This window comes from Daphnia pulex, chromosome 8, assembly GCF_021134715.1.
Source record: "Daphnia pulex isolate KAP4 chromosome 8, ASM2113471v1".
NCBI classification, from domain to species: Eukaryota; Metazoa; Arthropoda; class Branchiopoda; order Diplostraca; family Daphniidae; genus Daphnia; species Daphnia pulex.
In genome coordinates, this window is record NC_060024.1 from 8,832,439 (window position 1) to 8,857,120 (window position 24,682).

The 24,682-nt window shown below is 43.8% G+C and overlaps 5 protein-coding genes and 1 long non-coding RNA gene across 15 annotated transcripts; 4 read left to right on the forward strand and 2 right to left on the reverse strand.

Annotated features, from left to right (window-relative positions):
* Positions 1 to 282: 282 nt before the first annotated feature.
* On the forward strand, positions 283 to 1,875 carry LOC124200619 (mannosyl-oligosaccharide 1,2-alpha-mannosidase IA-like). Its single transcript, XM_046596889.1, has one exon. The coding sequence runs from the start codon at positions 283 to 285 to the stop codon at positions 1,873 to 1,875; it is 1,593 nt and encodes a 530-aa protein (XP_046452845.1).
* A 345-nt stretch (positions 1,876 to 2,220) lies between these two features.
* Positions 2,221 to 4,496, forward strand: LOC124199511 (long-chain specific acyl-CoA dehydrogenase, mitochondrial-like). 4 transcript variants are annotated; one of them, XM_046595333.1, is made up of 9 exons: positions 2,221 to 2,426; positions 2,524 to 2,736; positions 2,801 to 2,938; positions 2,999 to 3,163; positions 3,241 to 3,472; positions 3,540 to 3,755; positions 3,827 to 3,954; positions 4,052 to 4,262; positions 4,376 to 4,496. In XM_046595333.1, the coding sequence occupies exons 1-8, from the start codon at positions 2,362 to 2,364 to the stop codon at positions 4,236 to 4,238; spliced, it is 1,344 nt and encodes a 447-aa protein (XP_046451289.1). In that variant the 5' UTR covers positions 2,221 to 2,361; the 3' UTR covers positions 4,239 to 4,262; positions 4,376 to 4,496. The 4 variants fall into 4 exon arrangements, with proteins under 4 accessions (XP_046451289.1, XP_046451291.1, XP_046451292.1 ...); XM_046595335.1 differs by having other exon boundaries at positions 2,228 to 2,426; positions 4,350 to 4,496; XM_046595336.1 differs by lacking the exon at positions 4,376 to 4,496 and adding an exon at positions 4,315 to 4,357 and having other exon boundaries at positions 2,228 to 2,426.
* A 136-nt stretch (positions 4,497 to 4,632) lies between these two features.
* Positions 4,633 to 12,143, forward strand: LOC124199509 (KAT8 regulatory NSL complex subunit 1-like). Of its 2 annotated transcripts, none has more exons than XM_046595328.1 (5): positions 4,633 to 5,534; positions 6,640 to 8,619; positions 9,041 to 10,178; positions 10,249 to 10,680; positions 10,773 to 12,143. In XM_046595328.1, exons 2-5 carry the CDS (start codon positions 6,830 to 6,832, stop codon positions 11,160 to 11,162), a joined length of 3,750 nt encoding a protein of 1,249 aa, XP_046451284.1. In that variant the 5' UTR covers positions 4,633 to 5,534; positions 6,640 to 6,829; the 3' UTR covers positions 11,163 to 12,143. The 2 variants fall into 2 exon arrangements, with proteins under 2 accessions (XP_046451284.1, XP_046451285.1); XM_046595329.1 differs by having other exon boundaries at positions 10,776 to 12,143.
* A 136-nt stretch (positions 12,144 to 12,279) lies between these two features.
* On the forward strand, positions 12,280 to 18,855 carry LOC124199510 (cyclin-T2-like). 2 transcript variants are annotated; one of them, XM_046595332.1, is made up of 9 exons: positions 12,280 to 13,018; positions 13,199 to 13,409; positions 13,486 to 13,612; positions 13,687 to 13,738; positions 13,809 to 13,899; positions 13,974 to 14,265; positions 14,325 to 14,773; positions 14,842 to 16,347; positions 17,926 to 18,855. In XM_046595332.1, the coding sequence occupies exons 1-9, from the start codon at positions 12,867 to 12,869 to the stop codon at positions 17,929 to 17,931; spliced, it is 2,886 nt and encodes a 961-aa protein (XP_046451288.1). In that variant the 5' UTR covers positions 12,280 to 12,866; the 3' UTR covers positions 17,932 to 18,855. The 2 variants fall into 2 exon arrangements, with proteins under 2 accessions (XP_046451288.1, XP_046451286.1); XM_046595330.1 differs by having other exon boundaries at positions 14,842 to 18,855.
* Positions 18,620 to 19,714, reverse strand: LOC124199516. The gene is made up of 2 exons (XR_006876859.1): positions 18,994 to 19,714; positions 18,620 to 18,867 (listed from the first exon to the last, which is right to left on the reverse strand). It is a non-coding gene; the product is annotated as an uncharacterized LOC124199516 (long non-coding RNA).
* A 267-nt stretch (positions 19,715 to 19,981) lies between these two features.
* On the reverse strand, positions 19,982 to 24,026 carry LOC124199517. Of its 5 annotated transcripts, XM_046595347.1 has the most exons (10): positions 23,861 to 23,931; positions 23,379 to 23,490; positions 23,144 to 23,319; positions 22,850 to 23,004; positions 21,757 to 22,757; positions 21,535 to 21,698; positions 21,268 to 21,471; positions 21,026 to 21,193; positions 20,302 to 20,356; positions 19,982 to 20,241 (listed from the first exon to the last, which is right to left on the reverse strand). In XM_046595347.1, exons 2-9 carry the CDS (start codon positions 23,417 to 23,419, stop codon positions 20,328 to 20,330), a joined length of 1,938 nt encoding a protein of 645 aa, XP_046451303.1. In that variant the 5' UTR covers positions 23,420 to 23,490; positions 23,861 to 23,931; the 3' UTR covers positions 19,982 to 20,241; positions 20,302 to 20,327. The 5 variants fall into 5 exon arrangements, with proteins under 5 accessions (XP_046451303.1, XP_046451299.1, XP_046451302.1 ...); XM_046595343.1 differs by lacking the exons at positions 19,982 to 20,241; positions 20,302 to 20,356 and adding an exon at positions 20,571 to 20,941 and having other exon boundaries at positions 23,877 to 24,026; XM_046595346.1 differs by lacking the exons at positions 19,982 to 20,241; positions 20,302 to 20,356 and adding an exon at positions 20,571 to 20,941 and having other exon boundaries at positions 23,144 to 23,307.
* Between the last annotated feature and the right edge of the window lie 656 nt (positions 24,027 to 24,682).

Sequence of the window (24,682 nt, forward strand, 5' to 3'; positions counted from 1 at the left end):
AAAAATAATTGCGCCTTAACGATGCTATTCAGCTTCGTCAGTGTTCCATAATAGATCCCCAGTAATATATAAGAATCTTTATCTGTTGATTTTGTGTGTCAGCTTGTTAAAATAATCTGCGCTGAACATACAGCGTAGCGTGATGAGTGTAGATTCAGGGTATATGGATCAAGCATGTGTGTGGTGTCGTGTGGATATTTTATTGCTTGACGTTGAAGTGTGTATTTTTTGAAGCTCTATGCAACGTGTCAAGTGTTGGGTATACGCAGTCTCAAAAAAACTATGAGGGTTATTCGTCCTAGATTAGTTTGCAGGTGCTTACTTGCATTGTGCGTGCTCATTTTCTTTTACTATGGCTTCATATTGGGTCATTTTGTCAGTTCTACAAGTGCCTTCTCTTCTCTGTGGCTTTCCAAACGTCCCGTAGTGATCCAGGGCGGCGAAGATGCCGATCCGGAAGTTCGGATCAAACGAGATCATGTGAAAAGCATGATGAAACACGCTTGGGACGGATACGTTCAATACGCCTGGGGAGCCAACGAACTCAAACCAATCAGCCGGAAACCGCACATAAACTCGATCTACGGTTCGGCTCCGTTAGGTGCAACCATCGTCGACAGTCTCGACACTTTATTCATTATGGGAATGATGGACGAATTCAATGCAGCCAAAGATTGGGTTGATAACGACATGAACTTGGACATGGCCGACGCTGAATTATCTCTGTTTGAGGTGAACATTCGATTAGTAGGTGGGTTGCTCTCTGCGTTCGCTTTGACTGGTGATAAACTGTTTCGTGAAAGGGCCTTACAAGTAGGAGAAAGACTTTTATCAGCATTCGACGGTGTCTCCGCTGGTATCCCCAACGGTCGGATAAATCTGAGCGCAAACAAGAGCTCTGGTGGCTGGCCGGTCCTGGCTGAATGGGGAACGTTAAGCCTGGAATTTAACTACCTAAGCGACGTGACCGGATCAGGTGTGTTTCGATCGCACATCCGCCGGATATACGAAGAGACCATAAACTTGATGGTCAGCATGGATGGTCTTTATCCTGTCAACATCAGAATGCGTCAAAATAAGACAGGGGACTTTGACGATCGAGTTCATTGGAACAATTTCGATAAATATACACTCGGAGCTGCGGGTGATTCCTTTTACGAATATTTGCTCAAAAGTTGGCTGCAGAGTGGCAAAACAGATGAAACCTCCTTATCGCTGTACCTGCATTCGGTAGGCGGCGTATTCAATAAACTAGTCAGGACTTCGGAAAAAAGCAAATTAACCTACCTGGTTGAAATTGAGCACGAAAGTGTGCAGCACGTAATGGGACACCTAACCTGCTTCGCTGGAGGAATGTTTGCACTTGGTGGTAAGACGTTGAACCAAGAACGACAATTCAAATTGGGCGCTGATTTGACTTCTACCTGTCACCAATCTTACGTCCGATCACCGACTAAACTGGGACCTGAAACATTTGAATTCAACGATCAACTGGAAGCTGAACTTGATAGAAGCAGCGGGGCGAAATATTACATCCTTCGTCCGGAAGTGATCGAATCTTATTTCATCCTTTGGCGTCTTACTCACGACCCACGTTACCGACGCTGGGGTTGGGAAGCTGTTGAAGCAATTGAGAAAAATTGTCGCATTAGCACCGGTGGATACAGCGGATTACATAACGTCGCCAATGTATTACCCACTCATGACGATGTCCAGCAAAGTTTCTTTATGGCCGAAACTCTCAAATATCTGTATTTACTGTTCAGCGATGATAGTCTCATCGATCTTGACCAGTGGGTATTCAACACTGAAGCTCATCCATTGCCAATCAAGGGAGGTGCGAACCCGCTCTACCGACCTGCTGAAGCCAAATAATTTAATAGTCAAATAATGTTTAACGTGTTTGCCAAAATTTGAAAATACAATTCTGTTATCAAATAATATTTCACCGAGTTATTTATCTTTTTACGTTTAAAGTCTATTTTGAAATCATTTTTATCCGATTTGGGAAAAACCCCAGGAAAAACCCTGCAAAAAACGTGCCATTAAAATTTGAACATACAAAGACATTATCACATATTACATTTCAAAAGTTCTTTAAACAGTTAACATTCAAAGTCTACTGATGTTTTTTATTCCATTAGGAAAAACCCAGGGAAACCATATTTTCGATAACACTTCGAGGTTAGATTACATAGCTTACCATCCCTCCATCAGCTGTTCAGTCAGCTGTTATTCTGATTTGTTGACACGATTTTGAGGCAGAAGGTCCCGCGCCCAGCCAAGAGCCAATATTCTAATTTCGCAGTGCATTTCTTTCACATATTTTAATTTCTAAAACTATTCATTGAATCGAACAAAATGTTTAGTATTGCAAAACAGTCTTTTCTGTTTGGAAGGAAACTGGTGAGCATTTCAGTTCCAAGGTATATAGAGCGCGTTAATACAATTGTAGCAGTGCACCATTAATTGGGTTAGATTTTCTCAGTGGAGAAACTAATCAACAATTATTTTTTTTTGCAGAGTTTGTCTTTTACATTCTGGAGCTAGTAGCAATGTGGTAGCCAATGCTTCAGCAGTCAAGTCTGGATCACATGATGGTCAAAGGCAACCTACAGCGAAAATGCCCAAGTTAACTGATGTTGGTTCTCGCACCTTATTTGGTCCAGAACAAGATTCTTTTAGAGAGACTGTGAGGAAGTTTTTTCAAAAAGAGATCACTCCTCATATTCAAGCGTAAGTTTGGTCTTTTCAATAAACTGATGACAGACATTTTACTTGATTTTGCACAATTTTACAGGTGGAATGAGCGTGGGTACACTGATAAAGAAATTTGGGAAAAAGCTGGATCATGTGGAATGCTGGGTATCAACATACCAGAAGAACATGGTGGTATTGGAGGTTCTTTTGCAGATGCATGTATTATAATGGAAGAACAGTAAGTGCAACTGACAACAATTAATATGGTTTTTTACATTTAAATGTTTGTATTTTTCAGAGGCTATGCTTCAGCAAATGGACCAGCCTTCCATCTTCATTCTGATATTATCATGCCTTATTTCAGCAAATATGGAAGTGAAGAACAAAAACAAAAGTATATCCCAGACATGACAGCTGGTAAAAAAATTTCGGCTATCGCCATGACTGAGCCAGACGCTGGAAGGTATATAAAGACATTTACTTTTTATTTCATTGAGCTTCCCCCTTTCTTATTATTATCCTATTGTTTCGCAACGAAAGCGATCTTCAAGGGATCAAATCATTTGCGCGGAAGGATGGGTCAGATTACATTCTTAACGGATCCAAGATGTTCACCACCAACGGGTGGTTAGCCGATGTCGTTGTAGTTGTGGCAGTAACCAACAAAGAAGCGAAATCAGCAGCTCATGGTATTAGTTTGTTCCTCGTTGACGCAGATACTCCTGGATTTAAAAAAAGCTGGCTGATGAAGAAAATTGGCATGGGAGCATCTGTAAGTTTATTTTTTTAAGTTACTACATCACGTGTATAAGTCATCAAATTTCATTTGAAATTACAAGGATACCGCGGGTTTGTTCTTCGAAGATGTCCGTCTTCCAGCCAGTGCGCTGCTAGGAGAAGAGAATAAAGGATTCTATTACCTAATGAATGAATTGCCGCAGGAGCGTTTGACCATCGGCGTTCACGCTTGTGCTCATTCCGAATTCATGTTTGAAGAGACGAAACAGTACGTGATGCAGCGCAAAGCCTACGGCAAAACACTTTCCAACTTGCAGGTTCACGGTCACACTTTGTCATTTACCCACTTGGAGTGCGCGACCCTATGTAATCTCACATTTTTACACAGACGATTCAACATAAACTCGCCGAGATGAAGACCGAGATTTGCGTGGCACGAGCTTTTATCGACCAGTGTATCGCGCTTCACGAAGAGCAACAGCTCGACGCCCAAATGGCTTGTATGGCCAAAATCTGGTACTAGGACAATTTCCCATTGTTTGCCCTTGCCCACAGCGCTGCTGCTCATTCTTCTATTTGCCATTTTATTTTTCTTTCTTTGTTGCCTTTCTAGGGCCTCGGAGTTGGAAAATAAGATTGCAGCCCAATGTTTGCAGTTACACGGAGGAGCCGGATACCTTTACGATACTCCTATCGCTCGCGCTTACCTTGACGCCAGAGTTCAGACCATTTACGGCGGGAGCAACGAAGTCCTAAAAGACCTCATCGCTCGCCAGATCCTAGCGCCTGCCAGGAAATAATAATTGATATTGCAACAGCGCACGGTAACCAATTTTAGTTCAATTGATGTGATCCTGCATTCAATTAGGTTGATGGCTTTACCAGTGAAATCGAGTTTAAACCAGAAACAGAAAACAAACAAAAATCTTCTCCTTAGAGTATTCCCCGGACCGGCTCTTTTCGTCATGCAGCTTCTTCCCCCCTCCAACGGCCATCGCCAGAGGCGGAAACTTCTAGAAACAAAAAATTCAAAAAACCAAAACCAAAAAAAAAAATAATAAAAAAATATATTTCTGCCTTTAAAAAGTGCCTGAAAGAATATAACTTGGACACCCGCTTATCAAGTAAAAGGCTGAAGATGCGAATTCATGTGAACTGGCAAATATTGGCCTTTTAAAAAGAAAAATACTCCCCTCCCCAAAAATGCGAAACTCGTTTTCTCATTCAGGTAGTGAAAGGGGAGGGGAAGTCGTTTCGAGAAATGAAGCCCCACGTGTTTGTCCGCTGTGAGGCGCTGCATGTCTCAATTGTGCTAAAGCGGGAGTCAAATCAAATCTCTTACTTCTCAACGTGCCAGCAGTTGAAAAAAAATTCTTCCAAAATGAAAATTAATCATCGCGAAAATTCTCGTTGACGTCGAAATTCAATGTGATTTGCTTATTAATTGTATTCGTTTATGTGACGCCAATTTAAGTCTCAGTGTCGATCAGTGTAGTCGTTTGTGGGCGGAGCCTGCAAGTCTGTGCGTGTCCTCGTGTGCGGGGCGGGTAAAGCGTGGGGGCTAAGATGGCGCTGCTAGACTCCTCCCCCTTGGCATCGCTGCGTGTGTGTGTGTGTGTGTCGAGAAAAGCCTGCCAACGTTGAATGCCAAGCCATTTCTCGTCTTTCTTCCAAAGCGTAACGTTCCCGTCTGATAGTGCGCGTTTTCTTTTTCAATAATACAGCAGCAGCAGCAGCACCCCAGCTCGGCTGCGCTGCGCCACCCGAAGAGGAGGGGGGGGGAGCCATCAGTTGCAGCAGTACCCCAAGTGGTATGATAGTAGTGTGTGCCTAGTCGCAAGAGTGCGCTTCCTCTGCTTCTGCCCCCAACCAAGCTTGGCCGCCATTGTGAATCCGCGCCCCGATTGAGTAGGGGAAAAATAAAAAAAAGTTTGGGCAACATTTCCTCGACGCCATTGTGAATCGTGGGTGTCGGCACCTCGGGTCCAAAAAAAGAGGAAATTTGTCACGAGTGTCGTCTATCTGTGTGTTGATGACGTGTATGTGATTCTTGTGTCATCGTGAGTGGATTAATTCTTCAGTCAAAACTAAAGAAGGTGAGTTGTGTGTGTGTGTGTGTGTGTGCGAGCGTGGTATAGTATATAGCATAAGGGGCGGGAGCGGCCCTAAAGCTTTTGTTCGCGCGCGACGGCTTCACCACAGTCCACGTCCTTCGGGTGGAAGGGGGGCCACCTCTCGTCGTGCATTTTTCGTTGGCCCGGGTCTGGCCCGGGTTAGATTTTTCTCATTTCAGTTTGTTAATAAAACTCGTGTGTTAAAATAAAAAGCGCGCCCCCTTGCTAGAGAGTTGACATACAGCTCACAAGCCGAGCCAACAACCAAATGTTCTAGACCAAATTTTGTTTCATTTTTTCGAAAGGAAAATTTAGCACAGCCGCAAACAGACAGGCTCATTTCTAGTCACGTGGGGTGGACCCGAAATTATTTCGATTTCTTCTTTCATGTCGCCGAGTTTCTCTTTTTTCCTTCGTTCACGACGACGACAAGAAAAGAAACAACTTTTTTATTTTCCGGTAGAGTAAAGCTGCGTTGGCTGATGCAATGTTGGCTCGTGTAGATTTTTCGACTGCTAGTGTCGGGTGATTACGTTTTTGTGTTTTTAATTTTTCGTGAGTCATGGCGTGTTGTCGGGCAGCAAATGGTGGCGCCGATAGATAGATAGCTGGGTTGGGCTGCAACATCAAATGCGGGCGTTGACTTGGACACACAATAAAAACAGCGTCATATCACCTACCGATTACCGAGCACACGGAACTATTTTCCTAAACATTATTAAGGGGGGAGAAAGTTTCGTTTGACTAAAGTCTTAAGGGAGGGCCTTGACACAAGGGTTTGTTTTCATTTTTACACTTGATGGCATTGAGGCAGCAGTGTAAGGTACATAGACATTCAACCTTGAGTGAGAATGTGTGCTACACAATACCGTAAGACTAGAAAAATCAATGTCTCGGGTTGTTATTAATAATATCCTTGAAGGGGAGAATAACCGGTTCGTGGACTATAGAAGAGTTTTGGGGGGAGAGAGAGTTATTGATCATGTCAAGAATACAGATAGCCCGTGAAATGCGATCAAGGTTTCCCTAGTTGGTATTCTAAAATGCTTCCTTTTTATTTTATTTTATTTTGTTTTAATTGTTGCAGGTTGCTGTAAATTTGGATATGGCTGAAACTGAAGTTGCGTCATCCTAGAAGAGAGGGACGTAAAAATTTGGATCCTAACCAAGGATGGGATCGTCGCCTCGTGGATGGGTCTGCAGCATCGACAGCTTGAGCTGGATCAGCAGCTTGGCTGGATCGGAGCCGACGATGGAGTGGGCATCAACGCCATGAAATGTGCGTCAGTGTCGTTTGTCTACAGCCTCAGCCTCAGTGTCCATTGCGCAGTAGCAGGAAAAGTACCGAGAGCAGCAGCAGCAGCAGCATCATCCAACAGCAATCGAGTCGTCTACTACAAAGTACAAGGGGAGAGAAGAGCAGGTCTGGCCGGCTCGTCTGGTCTCTCGGCGGCCCGGCAGCGAGTGCCATGGCCCCTGCCTTGACTCAGGCCACACCGCATCAGCGCTGTTGCCCGCTCAATAGCAGCCCGAACGTTCCTCCAAGTTTGACATTACTCCCGAAATCATCGCATCATTCGTCCTCGTTAAAAGAGACGCGTGAAGTGTGGCCGTCTCGTTGCTGCGGCACGAACGGACCAGTGACAAAATCAGCAACAACAAACACGACTCGCAAGTGCCGAAAGAACTCGAGTAGCAGTGCGGTGGTAGCGGTTAGCGGCCAAGAAATAGCTCGATCGGACGAGTTGACCAAGAGTCGGGGCGGCGGCGGTGGTGGTGGTGGAGGTGTTGCGGACAGCCAGGGAAACCTGGACCCGCCACCGACCATTGTCAACAAGGCTTTGGCGGCACCCGGGCCGCCCCCGACGATTGGACAAGGTACCGATCTGGCGAATATAATCACTTCGGCTACAGCCGTTGCGCCCAGATCGTCTCCCCCTAGCGGTGGTGGTAGAGGAACAACGCCTTCACTCAACGGGAACGCCACCATGGGGCTGCATCCGACAGCCCCAGGAGATCGAATGGATCTCGACTCACCTCCCATGGTTGTTCAAACTCCCGGCAAGACGCCCGAGTGGACAGCGACCACCACCACGGCCGAGGAATCAAGCCGTGAGGAGACCGAGGACAGCGTCCAGGACATGATCGATGTCATCAAGAGTATGGAAGTCGATCAGTGTACAGATATTGGTCTCACAGTGGCAGAGCAGCAGCTCCTGCGCGATGCGGCTGTTGCCGTCATGGAGGACGCTGCTACCCTTCCGGTCAGTGCGGGACAAACTGCTCCGGCCGTGATCGACAAGGAGGCTGAAGTGGAACGCCGGCTGGCCGAGGCTCGCACCAAACAGCAACAAATTGAAGCGAGATGCCAGACGCTGTTGAGGCGAGCCGGGCGACTCCAGTCGCGCCACGTCGGCCGACACGTGGCCGACCAAGTGGCGCATTTTGTGACGTACGCCAAAGAGACCCTATCAATTGGGGCCAAAGGACGCGGTGGTCATCATGGTGCCGCTGGGTCCAATCTCTACGGATGGGCAGAAGATGGTCGGCTTCCGACGCGCGAAGAAGTCCGTAACATCCCAACGGCCACTTTAGTCAACCTTGTCAGTCGGCTCCAAGCTCCACCCGTTTCCTACCTGAGTAATCGGCGATATTTCGGTCTTACCAAACGCTCGACGGCTCCTTCCACTGGCCAGCTACAGCAGCAGCATAGCACTAACAACAATCAAACAACAGGCCGGCAGTTGAGCAGTCAGATGGCTGAAACTTTGGAAGAGGTGGCCGGTTTGTGGGAGGCTCAACTTCGTTACCTGCAGCGTCATGATGATCCGGACGCTACGGAAAGCAGTTCCGGTGGTGAAAGTGACGACGAAACGACGCCTCCTGCTGTTATCGAGCCGTTTTTGCCGACCCCTACGTCTACCGTGACGAGTACCAGCAACGAAGCGGGAGGAATTCACGATGCTGCTGCAGCCGGTTCTGCTGCTGCCTCTACTTCCAGTCACGCAGGTTCAATTTCTACCCCAGTCAGTGGACCACCAACTCCGGCTCCCAAACCCGTCTCTACGTAAGTATTTACCTATTTACTGCGCACATTTTAGCAATCACATACACGCACAGGGATGATGGCGGCGGCGTTTCCAAGGTAAACGGATCCGAGTTACTTGGCAATTGCAACTAAGGAGAAGAAGAAGAAGAAGAAAGGCAACTAATAACATGTCTAGGCATTTTTGTGTTTGGTGTGGATCGATGAACCTGCCATCTTGGGTCGATGTTCGCCACTCCTTTGGCTTCGTTCGCTCTGCTTTTCTCACAAGGCGTTGCCAAGAAACGAAACTATTTTTATGTCATCTACTAGCATTACTTTGGATCAATACTCTTTTCAGCATCCGCTGTATCAATTTGGAAGAGTAATCCGTCGTCTATAGGAGAGACTAAACACACACAAATATATAATGTCAAATGTTTTATTGATTTTTGGTTCTCAGGTATCAGCGAGCTGCATGGAGATGGGCGCGTGACCGGGCGGCAGTAGCGGCCAGGTGGTCTTGGTTACAGGCGCAAGTGTCGGATCTCGAGTACCGCATCCGCCAACACACGGATGTCTACCGGCAATTACGTGCAGCCAAAGGGCCCGTCCAATTCGCCCCAGCCAACGGACTCACCGGTAGTGCAACACCAACAACAACAACCAGCCCGGTCAAAGCGGAGCCCGGTAGTTGTAGCCCAGATGGAGCCGATGCGGATGCGACTGCTTCTTTACCTTCTTCATCCAGTCGAACTAGACCTTTGGTCAGCATGGCTGGAACCAGTGGCAGCAGCAGCAGCAGTAGCGGAGGATTCCGCCACCGTCGGTTGATAAGAGCGTCGCAAATTCAAGCGGGCAGCGGCCGTAAACCGAGTCGTCATTCGTCAACTGTGCGATGTTGCTGCGTCATGTCGCGTATCTACACGCCGTGCGTGCTGTGCAATGGCAAGAACAACTATTTGCTGCCGGTAGATCCGGATGGCATGACTCTGAGAGAGCGAATCGGCCTGACGGACCGGGGTTTCCATCCAGTTCTCTCGTTGCCGCAAGACATTCCGCTCAGCGCCCACGTGGATTCGCTACTCAAGTCTGGCGACTGGCGACCTCCGCCACCACCAACGTCGTCGCACCAAACTCCGCGCGGAAACATCAACAACCGACGTTCCAGCTCGAAGGCGACGCAGGAAGACGACGCTTTGCTGCTGCCGGCCAAACGCAAATCCAATAACAAGAGGAAGAGCAAGGCGGCCGATGGCGTCAGTGAAGACGGCAAATTGGATAGGAGAAAGGCGTTGATGAAGCGAAGGAAACGCTCGGCTTTGTCGACTGATGTCCAGGATGAAGACAGCGCCTCCTTCCCGTCATCGCCCTACGACACGGGCAGCGTTCCATCAACGCCCGGGCGGCCGGGAAATCATCGTAACGAGCGGAGTTCCGTCTTCCAAGATCTGATGCGACGCCGGACCTCTTACGATATCGACAATATTGTCATTCCTTACAGCATGGCTGCCACGACGCGTGTTGAGAGGCTTCAATACAAGGAGATCCAGACGCCCAAATGGCGCGCAGTCGACGAAGAAGAATTGGCGGCTGCCCAGGTAAATTTGTCTCCAAATTTTGTGATTCTCTTCAAATTTTAATCAATTTTTTTATCCTTGGCGTTTGTAGGAATTGTTGGAAGAGGTTGAGGATGTGAGCGAAGAAGCCTGCATCGCCCGTCACGATCGCTCCGAGTTGGAAGAACGGCGCAAATTTATGAGCTATTTGAAACAACCGGCAGGAGTGACGAGAGGCCGTCGCCGAGTCGATCAGATTGATCGACTCGACAGTCGAGCTGATCAGAGTTCTGGTGCCAATACGCCCGATCCAATGTCACCTATGGGATCCAAAGCCACTGACGGTCCGATGATGGATGTCGACCTTCCCACCGATGTAGATGGCGAACGTGTAGCCACTGCCGACACGTCGACAGCTGACGGATCGTTTACAGCTTCTGCCATCAAAGAACGTCGTAGGACTGCATCACTGACAAAAAGGGATTCCAGTGTCTGGAAGTTTGTCCAAGACGACAATTCCGGCATGTCGTGGGAAATGGACGAGGTGAGTTTCCATGTTTCACTTTTGCATGTGATTTTTCACGCAGCGATGACAAATGCTTTTATCTAAAATGTTGTTTTCTTCTCTCCTATCAGCAGTTTTACACAGTGGCTCCTTACGAACCTCGCCTCTTCCCTCTACCGGACAGCGTTTTCGAGCAGCTGGTTGAGGAGATGCCCCCGGAGGAAGACGATGAGTTGGCATCTTCGGAAGGGGCGGTCCAACGTGCAGGCAAACGAGAAGCTCGATCATCGGAATGTGGCGGGGTTGCTGCCGGCGGTGTTGGAGGAGGAGTGCCGGTCGTTATACCTTCAGGAGCCACACCGACGACCACGACGTCTTCTGTGGACGACGAAGCTGTTACTTTTGTCTCTGAATCGACGAGCTCACCTGGCGCCGACGATCTGGACGTCGACGACGAGGATCCCAACGATCCCGAATGGGAAGGAAGCCAGGGTAGCGCTCCCAGGAGCAAGAAAAGATAACCAACATCGTCACTCTCCAAAACAACAAATTTCGTAGAAGCGAATTGCTAATTCCCCCCCAATATAAATTCCCTTCTTTCACAGAACTACGTAGTATGTCGTAAACAAGCAAAAACAAAAACAAAAAAATAGTTAACTTCCTTAATCGTAGTAACAAGATGGCGGTTGATTTAATTTTTTTTTTTTTAGCTCTTCGAGTACATACACGGAAGAAAAAGACTGAGTATGTGTGATAGAATTTATACATAGAAAGAATGAGAGAGAGAAAGAAAGTAAAAGGTCATTGTAACGTGATTCACAATATTTGCTGTAAATAGTCGCGCAAGGAATTGAAAAAACAAACAAAAAAAATGGATGATTATGTTTGGTTGTCTTGTCACACCGATCTGTTGGCGCAACCTTTATCCGTTTACTCCTCCCCCAAATGTGTGTTTTTTTTTATGATTATTATTTTTTTTTGTTTCCCGTGCTATATAATTGTCAAAGTCACACATCCAATTCTGTTTCCATGTTTACACCTGCTCCCCCTTTTTATTATCTTTTTTTTTCCTCCAAAAACAACAACACAAAAAAAACAGAATTTCGGATCGAATTGCGGGAAAGAAAAGAGTAACAATTAATTCTGGGGCTCTTTCTGCATGGGTTCTTTTGTCACTTAGTTTCAACTCTTTATATCGTTCGAAATTATGAACAGGGAGAGGACAAACGACTCCCGTCGAACAACTGATTATAAATATTTAACCAAGTTCATATTTTTTTTTTCCCCTTCTTATGTGGATTGAATTTCTTTCATGCTGTTCTTTTCCGTCTTGGTCCACGTCTCCTCATCAATGTATAAATATCATACTATTTCTCTCTCGTTTCTCCTCCTCCCCACTCTTGGCATTCATGTTTTTTTTTTCTTCCTGAAAAAACTACAACAAAAAAAATACAGTTCTCCCAGAATGTTCACACACATACGCAGTGTAGATAAAAGATAAAGAACTGTTTAAAGTTTATTTATTTAAGACGACGTAAAATTATGTAAGAGAGAGAGAAAAAAAGACGTATGGCGACGTTGTCTTGATGGGAAAAAACGTGTCTAGTTTTGGAAGGCTCTTGGAAATGAGGGCAATGAACGTGTGCCGAGTCTTCAGGGACATTGGTGAATGAAAGGCATCCACATGAATGTGGATGTACCGGAAATCAGTTTTGTAGAGTGTTGGAAAAGATGACAGGATAAAAATCTACTGTCACTTAAAGGGGTAAACGAATTAAATTGGGGGTAGGGTCATTGAGTACGTGAGCTTTTTCTTTTCCGGATAGCCTCGAATAGTGCGTGACAGCCTCCAACTGTTACATCATTTTTTGGTAGCCTTCAAGCCCCAGAGTATAGTACGTAACGGTCTGCAGAGTCAGCGCCATCGCAGAAGACGTGGGTAAAATACGCGGGACGTTTTGAGGGCACTGTCGATAGTTCTTACTCTGCAATTTTCCTACACATCTGGCACAATTGAGTGGTAAATGAGTTCAAGGAGAGCTATGCGGAATTGGAGTTATCATGTTTACGTGTTTGTGCAGTGTTATTTTGCATCGTTTCGCCATTCCGAGTAACCTAATAGGAGTGCGTCGACAAGGGTGGACTCTAGCGGCTGGCGGGAAAAGCTTTTAGCGTGGTGCCGATAGCGGTCGTTTTCGAGGTCTAGAAAATAGTGTGTATAAAATATGGCTGCCTCGATGGAGGGTAAGTGGGTTTTTACAAAAGAACAATTACAAAATACTCCTTCCCGAAGATGCAACATCGACTACGACAAGGAAATCTTTTACCGGCAACAGGCGGCAACATTAATTCAAGAAATGGGTCAAAGATTACAAGTGTAAGTGTTTCAAGTCGGAAGTTGTTCTCTTCGCACCCCGAACACATTCTTACGTTATCACACATTGGTCGTATTTTGGATTTTAACCATAATGATGCGTGCTTGAACATTTCTGACATCGATTTATCGCTTGCAACAAAAGGTATGGAGTCAAATCACACTGGTTTCTCTGTTTTTTAGGACACAACTGTGCATCAACACAGCCATCGTCTATGTGCACCGGTTCTACATGTTCCATTCCTTCAACAAGTTCCATCGAAATCCAATCTCTTCCTGTGCTCTCTTCCTAGCCGCCAAAGTTGAGGAACAGCCCAGAAAGTTGGAACATGTCATTAGGGTTGCACACATGATTCTCTACAAGGATCAGCGAAACTTGGACATCAACTCTGAGGTATCAAATTCTCATACAAACCATTGTACATTCAAACATCATATTCATTCATTGTTTTGTTTACGTTATCTTCCAGCAATACATTGAACAAGCTCAAGAGCTGATAAACAATGAAAATATCCTTCTCCAGACTCTTGGCTTTGATGTCGCCATTGACCACCCTCACACACAAGTGCTCAAGTGTTGTCAGCATCTATTTAGAGGTAGGTTTTTTCGCTCAAGCTCAAAAGCCCTAGTCGCTTAACTGTAATGTCATTCTTTGGCTTTCGTTTCTTAGCATCTTCAAGCAAGGACATGGCTCAGACCTCCTACTTCATGGCCACTAATAGGTAACTATAATTTTGTAAATGCCCAACTTGTGTTGTTCCTGGAGTAACTAGAGGTGTCATGTTGTGGTAGTTTGCACCTGACCACCATGTGCCTCCAGTACAAGCCCACTGTAGTGGCCTGTGTTTGCATCCACCTGGTGTGCAAATGGTTCAACTTTGAGGTAATAACAAAATTGCACAATTCAAAATGTTATCTAACTGCCTCGTTAACAACTCTTACAATTGAACACCGTAGATCCCACAGAGTGCCGAGGGTAAAGATTGGTTTACGTACGTTGACAAAACGGTGACGTTAGAAATGTTGGACGAATTGACCGTTGAATTTCTGGCGATTTTCAATAAATGCCCGTCGAGACTGCGGAAACGAGTGATGCAACAACCTGGAGTCAATGCTTCTGCCATGACATCGTCGGACAAGAGTGCATCCGGTAGTAGTAGCAAAGACGCGTCATCAAGCCATCCAGATGCTCACAAGGTCAGGAATGAATCTTCCGGAAGCAGCAGCGGAAGCGCTGCTCCCAAACCAGGTAACGATTGAAAAGTTAAATTGGTTGAGATAAATGCTTGATTTGAGCATGTGTTACAGGCGAGAGAGTTCCTCGGCCACATGACCAAAGAAGAGACAAGACTGGCGCCCTCGTCCCTCCTTCTAGTTCGACGGCCAGCGTTCCTGCTGGCCACCGTCCATCTTCGAACAGTGGTCATCCTCCTTCACATTCGAATCGACCTCCGGAAAGTGCGGGGAGTGGTGGTGGTGGTGCAGCTGCTGGCGGTCATCATCACCATCATCACCACCAACAGCAGCAACAACTTCACCAACAACAACTACAGGCAGGACAGGGCCGACCTCCACATCCTCACCAACGGTCGAGTTCTGGTTCTATGAAAGATCCAAAACAGCCTACTGGAAGCAACAGCAGTAATACATCTCACTCTTCATCTTCTCAACAACATCACCAACAGCAGCAGCAACAACAACATCAACAGCAAAGGTTGCAGCAACAACCTGTTCCACCGAGTACATCGTCGTCACAGGTATGATTAATTTTCACATACTCATTATGCTCAGAATATTTTAAATGTATTTAATCAACGTTGTTCAGAGAAAACCGGTCCCTCCGAGTTCAGTTTCCAGCAATAAAGTTCAGCAGCCGTCGAGTGGCGGTAGCAGCAGTGGTAGTTTATTTTCTCCTCCTCGGATCGACCAACAACAACCCGAGCGAAAGCCGAACGATATCAGTAGTAGTAGTAGGAACAATAAGCCATCGACATCGGCCTTTGGTCAAGATTGGCCCGGCAATGGTAGCCTAGTCGGAATGAGCAGCTCAACGGCATCCAGTCAGCAAACGCAAATGAATCTTACTGCATCGCTAGGCTTCAATCTCGATATAGACATTTGCGAAGACCAGGACTCTACATGGGATATTAACTACGGCCTGGAACCCAACAGTCTGCTCGGATCTCCCAATGCGGCGATCGAATCCATGTTGATGAACACCACTCCTGGAGAGGGTGCCAGCACGAGTGGGTTCCAAATGAAGCAGCAGCATCAGAGCCTTTTTAGTATGCTGGCGCCATCACCTAAACTCCAACAGCCTGTGCAGCAACAGCATCATCCGACCAATCCGCAGCTTCCTTCTACGCCTCAGCCGCAAATTACTCCTCAGCAAGTTCAACAGCAGCAGCCGCAGCTGCAACAGCCGCCACAGCTAGTTCAACAGCCCTCATTTCGTGAAAGTTTGTTTGATCTAGGGTTAGATAATGAACCCTTCTCTAGCGTCAAGACTGAAGACGCCATGGCTTGCATCGAGATCAAGAGCACACCTGCAGCAGAAGTCGTAGTTTCTGCGCCCACTGATGGTGGCGATGAAGTTGATCCATCTTCGGGAAAGAAAAAGAAGAAGGATAAGAAGAAGCACAAAAACAAGGATAAAGACCGCGAAGGCAAAGAGAAGGAGAAGAAACACAAGCACAAACATAAAGAGAAGGACAAGGAGAAGGTGCGCGAAAAAGAAAAGTTCAAAGAAGCTGCGGATGGTTCCCGGATCAAGATCGCCGGAGTGAGCCAGTCGCCAGTTGGAGATCAGGCGACGTCGATCAAACCTGTTTTAAAAATCAAAATTCCTAAGGGGCGTATCGAAGGTGATGTTCCTACAACCCCAACCAACGGATCCAGCGATAGTCAGCAGCCCTTGCCGGCAGCTTCGCCCATGGCACCTGGTGGTGGACTCAAGATCAAAATAAGCCGGGAAATGATCAGCAGCAATAATAGCAAAGAAAAGGAAAGCAGTAGGAAGCGATCCAGCACAACCAGCAGCTCGTCGCTGAACAAGACATCCCTTCCGTCGGCCAAACAACCTAAAATGGAAGCCATACCACAACAACAACAATTACCGCAGCAACAGCAGCTGCATCATCCTCAACCTCCTCATCATCAGCACCACCAACAGCAGCAGCAGCAGCATCAACAACATCAGCAGTTTCAATCTGCTGGCTCGGCTGGGCGTCCTCATCACGAACGTAACGGGTCGTCGTCGAACGTAGCTCCGGAAGAGAATCGCCAACGTAGTCATTCGGCTCATCGAAGCTCATCCACCAACATGAACAAGGTAGGCCATTCGTCCATGCAGACGTTTTCGGCTCCTACTGCTAGTACGTCCTCCTCCGGTCCGTCGTCCGCTGCCGCTTCCGCCGCCAATGCCGCTGCTGCTGCCGCCGCCAATGCCGCGAACGCCTACAACCGTGCAGCGGGCGGTTTTCCCTCCTTTGCTCCCACTTATCCTCCACCAGGGTCTATGCCACCGATGGGTCATCCTCCCTTCTATAACCCTTTCCCGCCCGCTTATCCTCCATACCACATGTACGCACCGTATCAGCAAGGGCCCCCGATGCCACCAATGATGAACAATCATATTCACGCAGCTCCTATTCCGCCTTCAATGGCCACTGGAGTATCGGCCGGCATGCCTCCTCTACCTCGAGAGCCTCCCCCTCAAGTACCCCCTCCGCCTCCTCCTCAGCCACACTAGTGTCACGACAACAACAGCGACTCAAAATTTGTTGTTTGCAATTAACCCTCCAAGCCCTATCCATAAGCCAATTTGTTTTTCTTTTTTTTTTGTAACTTTTGGTAGGGTGTGGAGGTGTAACATGATAGGGTGTACCAAATAAAACTCTTTTTTTTTTTCTTAGCGCCATTTTATGTGATAAAAGGAATGTCGAAATATATCTTTCTACCAATTCAAACATTTACGAAGAATTTTTTGGAAAAATTCTTTGCTTCACGTAGACACGGGAGTTCCACATGTTTAAAGGGTTTATACCCAAAGCTTTTTTCCAATCAATGTTCGAGGAAATTTTGGATTTCTTTCCCAGGGTTTAGAAATATTGTAATGAAGCATTGCGTAGTTTTCTAGCGAGGAAGGACAAGTTCGTCTAATCGAATTGAGTTGTCATGGAATAAATGTTTGGATGATTCCATTTCTGCACAAATGACGTTTCCAATGTTTGTAACATGTTATCGTCGTTTAATCCAGTAATTTTTTTAATGCTGGCGCAAAAGCTAAAAAAGTAGATAAAGCTGGATAAGATAAGATAAATTTTGGCATTCCTTAAATCATACTAAGATGGCATCAAGAACTTTGTTTGGTACTTCCTAGATTAGATTGAAAACGTTACGCTCTCCAATTAAGCATCGTTCATTTAATTCCGGCTATTTTTTGGGGGGCATTTTCGTTTTGTGAAGAGTTTATGGTACGATTTCTTCTCTGACTAGCCCATCTCTCCGATTCATTTCCTTGTACATTATATATTAACTAAAGCGAAGATGTGAGCTGTCGTACTGGAAAAGAAACCATAAACTTTCTTGTGTGCTCCTTCCACTGACGCCCCCAAGACCCTTCTACTCTCGAGGCAACAATTTTCCTCCATAACTTTTTTTTTGTTGCTTATTTGATTTTTTCCTCAAAAGACAAAAAAAAAAGAATGAAGCATGTGATGCCGTGAATTCAAAACGGAGTTTTTTAATTATTATTATTCCTTTTTTCACTTCATACTATTACTGCTGCTTAATTTATAACTCAATCTCTTAAAAGAAAGAACGAGTTACGTTTTTGTTTTTTTGGGGGGGAGGTTTATTTGCGTATTTCTTCCTTCTATCATGTGGCTGAAGTCCTCTATTTATTTAGTTATAAATTTGCAGATGGCCATCGGCCTGGCCATGCCTGATTGGTTTCTGCCTCAATGACGGTCCCCTTCTTTCCCCTTCCGGACACACAACATCCAAATGACTCCTTCGGTTTGATGTCGGATTGTCCGAGATTTTTTTTTTTTTTTAGAAAAAAAAAGTTAAAAAGAAACATAACGAAAGAAAAAAAAAAACACATAACAAACATGATAAAAAAAAACAAAAAAACAATATGGGATCAACTGTTAAAGACATTTTCTCGTTGAAGGGAGAAAACGAAATATTCCGAATTTTGTTTTAATAATTTTCAGAATTGCGTGGATTGTTTAGACTAATTTGATAGTAAATATAGGGAAGAAAAACTGAGAAAAAGAATTTAACTTTGTGTGTCTCTTAAGGAAAAGAAAACAAAAAAAAAAGTCACGGCCTTTAGTATGTTTGTATCCTCACTCGTTCTGATTTTTCACATTGGTGAAATGAACTTTTGTTTTTCAGTTTCGTGCTATGTTTGATTGAACTGTGTCCTGATTGGCTCATTGTCTTAAAAAAAACGGGCGGATGTATCCGAAACGTGTCACTTATCCCTTGTCTCGCCTCGAAATTTCTAGGAAAACAAATCTCCCTCCCTTTTCTTCTTCACATTTGTGTTTTTTGGTCTTTTTTGTTTATTTTTTTATTTTTTTTTTGTAAAAAGGAACAACCATATTCAAGAGTTGGTAATAGTTAATTGTATATAAGTGTATCACAACCGACCGCCTCTTGATAATTTTGGTGGCGATTAATCAGAAATGTTTGCAACATTTGCAAGTTGAAATAAACTTTTGTGTGCGTATGTAGGTTATGTTTGATGAATATGAGATCCTATGAGTTGTGAATGGGTGTTAAAATAACGACGAGAAGAAGAAAATACACTCGCGAAGTTTGTCTTGTAGTCAGCATTAATCTGTATTAATTGAAATATAGAAAATTATTTTATTTTTCCTTTTGTCTTGCCACACTCACAACAATAACTTCATTGTTCATTCTTGTTATGATTTCTTCAATGTTACGATTATCAGGTGATTATTACCGCATTTAGGGGTGGTCCGATTCAAGGAAGTCCAGTAAAACTTCTGGATCCTAGAAGATGGAAGCGAACAAGCGACGCTATGTTACCCTTGTGGCCAAAAGGGTAGACAAAAAATTAGAATACTGACATTAAAGCTTCTTTTATATTGATTTATCAAATTATGTACAATAACTGAAATTCTTTTAGTCTTTAAAATTTTGAATATTTCATCTAGGCTTTAATCTGTACATAAGCTAAAAATGTTTAGTAAAAAAATAAGTTGAGTCTCAAAAGAACCGATTTAATGATTTATAGGAAAATAGTTTGCTTAGATGCTGCTGGCTACAAAAAGACTAACGCACTATACGGACGTTGAATGTCACTGAATTTCTTCAACCTTCCCGTTTCAAAAAATTTTAAAATTGAGTAGAGGAATCCAGTGAGGAAATAAGCGACGAAAATGCGGAAAACCACTCGCTGGCCTAACGCTCCGATTCCAGCCCCTAAATCACCCAGTGAGTCATCAATTATTAAAGCAATAAAGAGTTGATAATCCTTAAACTTCTTCATATAGGGTCGTCACAGATCTATAGTCCAAAGTAGGTCGCTGAAATCAATCCTTGAATGGAAGTCGCAGTGGATGTCGTCCCAAGTTGGGTTCCATAGATCATAAAAGATGTCATTGGTAGAATACCAGAAATGGCTTCAATAGACTCGTATACGAGACACAAGTTCGGGTTGGAGATGTTTGTTGTTGTTGAGACTCACTTGGAATTAAAAGCAACTACTTAAACTCAATATATCGAATTCGAAACATACCTAAGATCAGACGTGCGGAGAAGGTAAAAAGGCTAAAGACGAAAAATGGTATCCGCGATAACAGAAGCAGTAGAATTGCTGTTAAACAAGAGATGGTGACCGTCAGTCGGTCAGTCCCATTAAAAACCTGACCCCACCAATTTCTTCCAAGAAAAATCGAACAAATATTTCCCGTGCATACCACCAAGAATCATGTATAAAGAATTTTTATCTAATTGTGCAATAAGCGGCTTTCAAACATTTTTACCCGAGGTGATGCAAACGGCAAGTAGAACGTCCAGCTCGTTATAAAAAATTTCACAAAATTAACTTTTTAAACTAAACTATACCAATACAGAAATTACATTGATGAAATGTTTCCGGTTGTTCTCCTGTTGCCGCTGGATTTGTAACTCATATTTCGCCCTCGTTCGCACATAATCTCCTCCTCATCCATGATAAATAAAGCCACTGGAATCAGGTAAACGGTTAAATGATGCAGCTAAGACAAGTAAATGCAATTTTCGTTACCGCATTTGATTGATGGGTTATCCGATTCAGGAAAGTCTCGATAAACAATTGGATCCTAGAAGATGAAAACGATGCGAGGAAATAACATGAAGCATTTACATTGATCCGATTGATCTATCAATTCACGACAATGATCACGGAATGACGGACAAATAAAACAATTTCTAAAATTGTGTCAATGTTCAACCATTGAGCTAAGCTACCGCTACCATAGCTACCGATGTGTCACTTAATTCCTATTAAACAAGAAACAGAACTAAACGTTTTTGTTAACAATTTACTGAAATTTATTTAATCTTTAAATTTTGGAATATTGCGTAGGTTGTACAATAAATAATCTAAATAAGCAAGTAGAGTCCTTATGCGACCGACTTAATGATGGATTATTATATGGAAAAGCTTAGCTTAGAAGCTGTTAAAATACTATAACGGAGGTTGAATGTCACTGAATTTCTTCACTCTTCAGTCTTGTCAAAGGTAGTGTTAATTTTTTCGTTGGCCCTTGGACGCAGATAACAGATATTAAAGAGAAAATAGAGGAATCCAGTGAGGAAAGCGACGGCGCCTAAAATGCGGAAAACCACTCGCAGGCCGTACGCTCCGATCAAGGCTCCGCCTAGAGAATTTCCGATACCACCCCCTAAATCCATTATCCCCAATAATTAAATCAAAAACATATTGGTGATCCAAAAATTGCCTTCGTTCAGTAATGTGAGTCACTTACCTAGTCCGAAGTAGACCGTTGAAATTAATCCCTGAATGGAGGTCACAGTGGACGTCGTCCCCAGTTGAGTTGCATAGACCATTTGAGATATCAGGGTCAGAGTACCGCTTATCGCTTCAATAGACTCGTACACGAGACACATTTTTGGGTCGGTGATGTAAGAATAGCCTTGGGTACAAAGGGGTCTACTCATTTGAATTTCAAATAACAAACCAAAGACTTGAATAGCTAATTCAACATACCTATCAGACGTACGACGTAGATGAAAAGGGTAACGACAATCAGATTGGGAATACTGAATAAACGAAAAATCGTCTCTGATAGCAAAAGTATCGGAATCGCTGCTAGACAAGAGATAGTAACAGATAGGCCTATTAATGACTTGGTAGCTCCAATTTCTTCCAAAAATAGGAACAAGTAATTTCCCGAACAACTCAACAACATTCCTGAATAAATGTTTAGCTTAATTGAAATTCTTATTTAAACTCTTGATTGCTTTTTATTAGTACCTGAGATGAAGCTAACGGCTAGTAGAACGTCCAACTCGACGATTTTCAACAACGATATCACATTTTTTACCAGTTTCTCCGCCGGAGGTTTAAAATTGAGATCAATCGTTAACATTCCAACAGCCGCAATGCCAAATAATCCAGCAAAAAGAAAGAAAGCCGGCCTGTTGAGGGTAATCAGTTAAAAGCAGGTTTTTGGGTTGAAATAGTAGAATAAGTTACCGAAAATTTTTATCTTTTTCATTTGTACTAAAATGGTCCATCATGGCTCCAGAAATCGGTGAAAAAATTGCAATCCCGATGAATCCAAACATTTTCTGGAAACCAAAATCACCACGGACTTCATTGACCAATACCAAAGAGGCTCCATCAAACAAAGTGGCAGACCCACTGATGAACATTTCAAACACCGATCGAAGTAACAAGTACGTCCAGAATGTGAACTGAGGATTGACGACATCTTCCCGCACTTTGTTGGAACAGATGTCGGCGCGGTTGATCTGGACGATGCACAGCGATCGACAGAATTGCTGGTAGATGGATCGGCGGTTTTCCGTTTGATTGTCTTGAGAATACGCAGTCTGCTGAAGGAGTTTTTGTTTTTGGCCGTAAGAGCTACACTGAAAATGGCTAGCCCTCTGCTCAAACCCGGATTCGTCTTCCCAAACCATCCACTTGACGGGGATGATTCCTGCAGTTTGGTTGCTGTGATCGTTAAATAAATTAAATCCCAGAGTTACGTTGTTTTCTTTCCCTGATCCAGTACCACTTTTGCGATCTAGCTGACAGATACCTTCGCCAGTCAGATTTTGCTGTGAGCATGACATGTCTAGATCCCAGTCGTTAGGGAAAAAAACCGCATCACGAAATTCTTTCCCGATGGGGTCATCTAAAAAGATATGGTTTACAAAAGAAGAGGTGGTTTCTTGGCTTGTTTCAGTGCCACTCCATTCATCCAATTTTTCGCTGTGAAAACACACACTTCCGCACTCCTCCAGTGTCACTGACACATTTATAAAAACGCCGTTTTCTAAATTTGGGCCCAGTTTCAAGTTGCACGGATGTAAATCGAGATCTGTTAACGTAAGTGCCGAGTTTTCGTCGACGCAACCCAGTGACATCGAAATGTTGGTTGGGTAATCCACTGAAATCCTTCCGACTGGAACAAACAAGAACATGAGCGAAGTGATGCTAGCAAAGCCGAACAATGCGCTCAAAAGTACCTGGCCAAAAAAATAAACATTGTTATTAATCGCAATAGTTTACTAAACTATAACTAAAACTAAGTTTAGTCAAATTCTTTGTAGAATATTACCTTGAAATTTCCTATTTTATCAGCGATCATGCCTGTGCAGATAGGGGTCAATACACCGAAGACTGCAGACACGGTGTAAATGGCACCGGTTTCTTCAACGCTGATCCCTAAAGATTTCATATGAATTGCAGCGTAGGGCAATAGAACTCCATAACCTGTCATTTGATTACAAAAAAAAATTGGGAAAATATTCGATTAAGCAAATTTTGTAACGCTGTAGGCTAAAACACAAAGTTTTAAAGTAAATAATATTTGTTACGGTCCCATGGGCGCATTCATCCTCCAACTACTCACCGGAAAAAACAATCAGACTTAGGATTTTGATAGGGATTAACTTGGGTTGTTTCAAATCGTAAATCAGCAATGCCAATCCCTTCTTCTTCTCAATATCTTTGCCATTTTCCGTGTCCAGCTTTTGGTTGTTGTTATTGGTCTCAGAACAATCTTCATCCATATTACTGCTAAGCAATCTATAGGGGTATGATAAAACGAAAAATTATCAAATAAAATGAAAAACAACTGATAATACCTTGCAAATATCTGTTCTGGTCTGAGTTCGGCGGAACGCATAAAAATACTGTCTCCATAAAGCCGTAAATGGGAGCATCATGCGTGAAACGTTTGCTGCCGGGCATAAAATCCTATAAAAAGAAGAAATGCTGAGTCAGTTTTGAGTTGAACGGACGCTGTGACGCAAACTGTTATAAGAATCTATATCTAATAAGCCCCAGGTTACAAGGTGAACAAAAATGGAAAAACCGCAAGGCAGGCAGAAGAATGATTTGCAAAAATTTGTACATGTCATACACGTAAAAGGAAAAAGAAAATCATTGCGTTAACAATTTAAAGATTCTTTTAACATATTGTGAATATGAATATGTTATCAAAGAGTGGAAAACCCCACACTACACTAAGCCAAGCCCTAAGCACAGTAATGTCGTGATCTACGACAAGAAGAATAATTGTGCTGTCTATACTGAAGGTCTGAACCAATCATGTAATGTAACTCACAAAAGTAACAACTTACATTGGCTGGAGACTATGTAACGCCATAGCGACAAAAAGAAAAGGTGATCTCGCTCTGTTGCATCCGCCTTCTAGTGAACGGTTCAAAATATCGGCAAAATATTTCGTTTCTTGGCCTGCTTGTGGGAGGAGTTAGAAGCTATCGAGTAAAACTCCAATAGTTAGCTAAAAGGCAACAAAAGACAACTGCTTTATGCTGTGAACAGAGGGGGGGGGGGCACACGCCCACATGCCATTTTTTCTTTTTACTTCTTTTTTGATTAAGGTCATCAATTATCATCTCACCAAAGGGTGGAAAATAGAAATTATTAGATAAAAGAATATTGCGTATAGAGGAAATATAATAACGTTAATTATTAATGTTATTAGATTCCTTTATTGATTTTGTTGCTAAATTTTATATCGTCTGAAATATACAGTTGACGCAAACACAAAGAAAAGAAGATAGGCTTCAAATCAATTGGAAATCAATTGATTGGAAGGTACAAGAAAGTCAAGTAATTTCTATAAGTTCTGCATTGTTTTTCTAATTCTTTTAATGTTGTCAAGCGACTATTCCTACTTCCAAATCGATATTTATTAGCTCGTCAAACTAATACTCTGATCAGCTTAAGTGGTCCCCAAAAAACTACCAAGAAAACTACCTGCAGTAATAACTGGGAGGCGCTTGAGTTATTTGTGAAGACCCTTCCATCGTCACGAGATGTTTTACGTTTGTTCGACCGGAGCAGTTAAGCCACTAAAAGATCCCAAAATGGAAGATAACGTCAAAATTCTGAAAATGAGGAAAAACAGCTTCAACTGGAG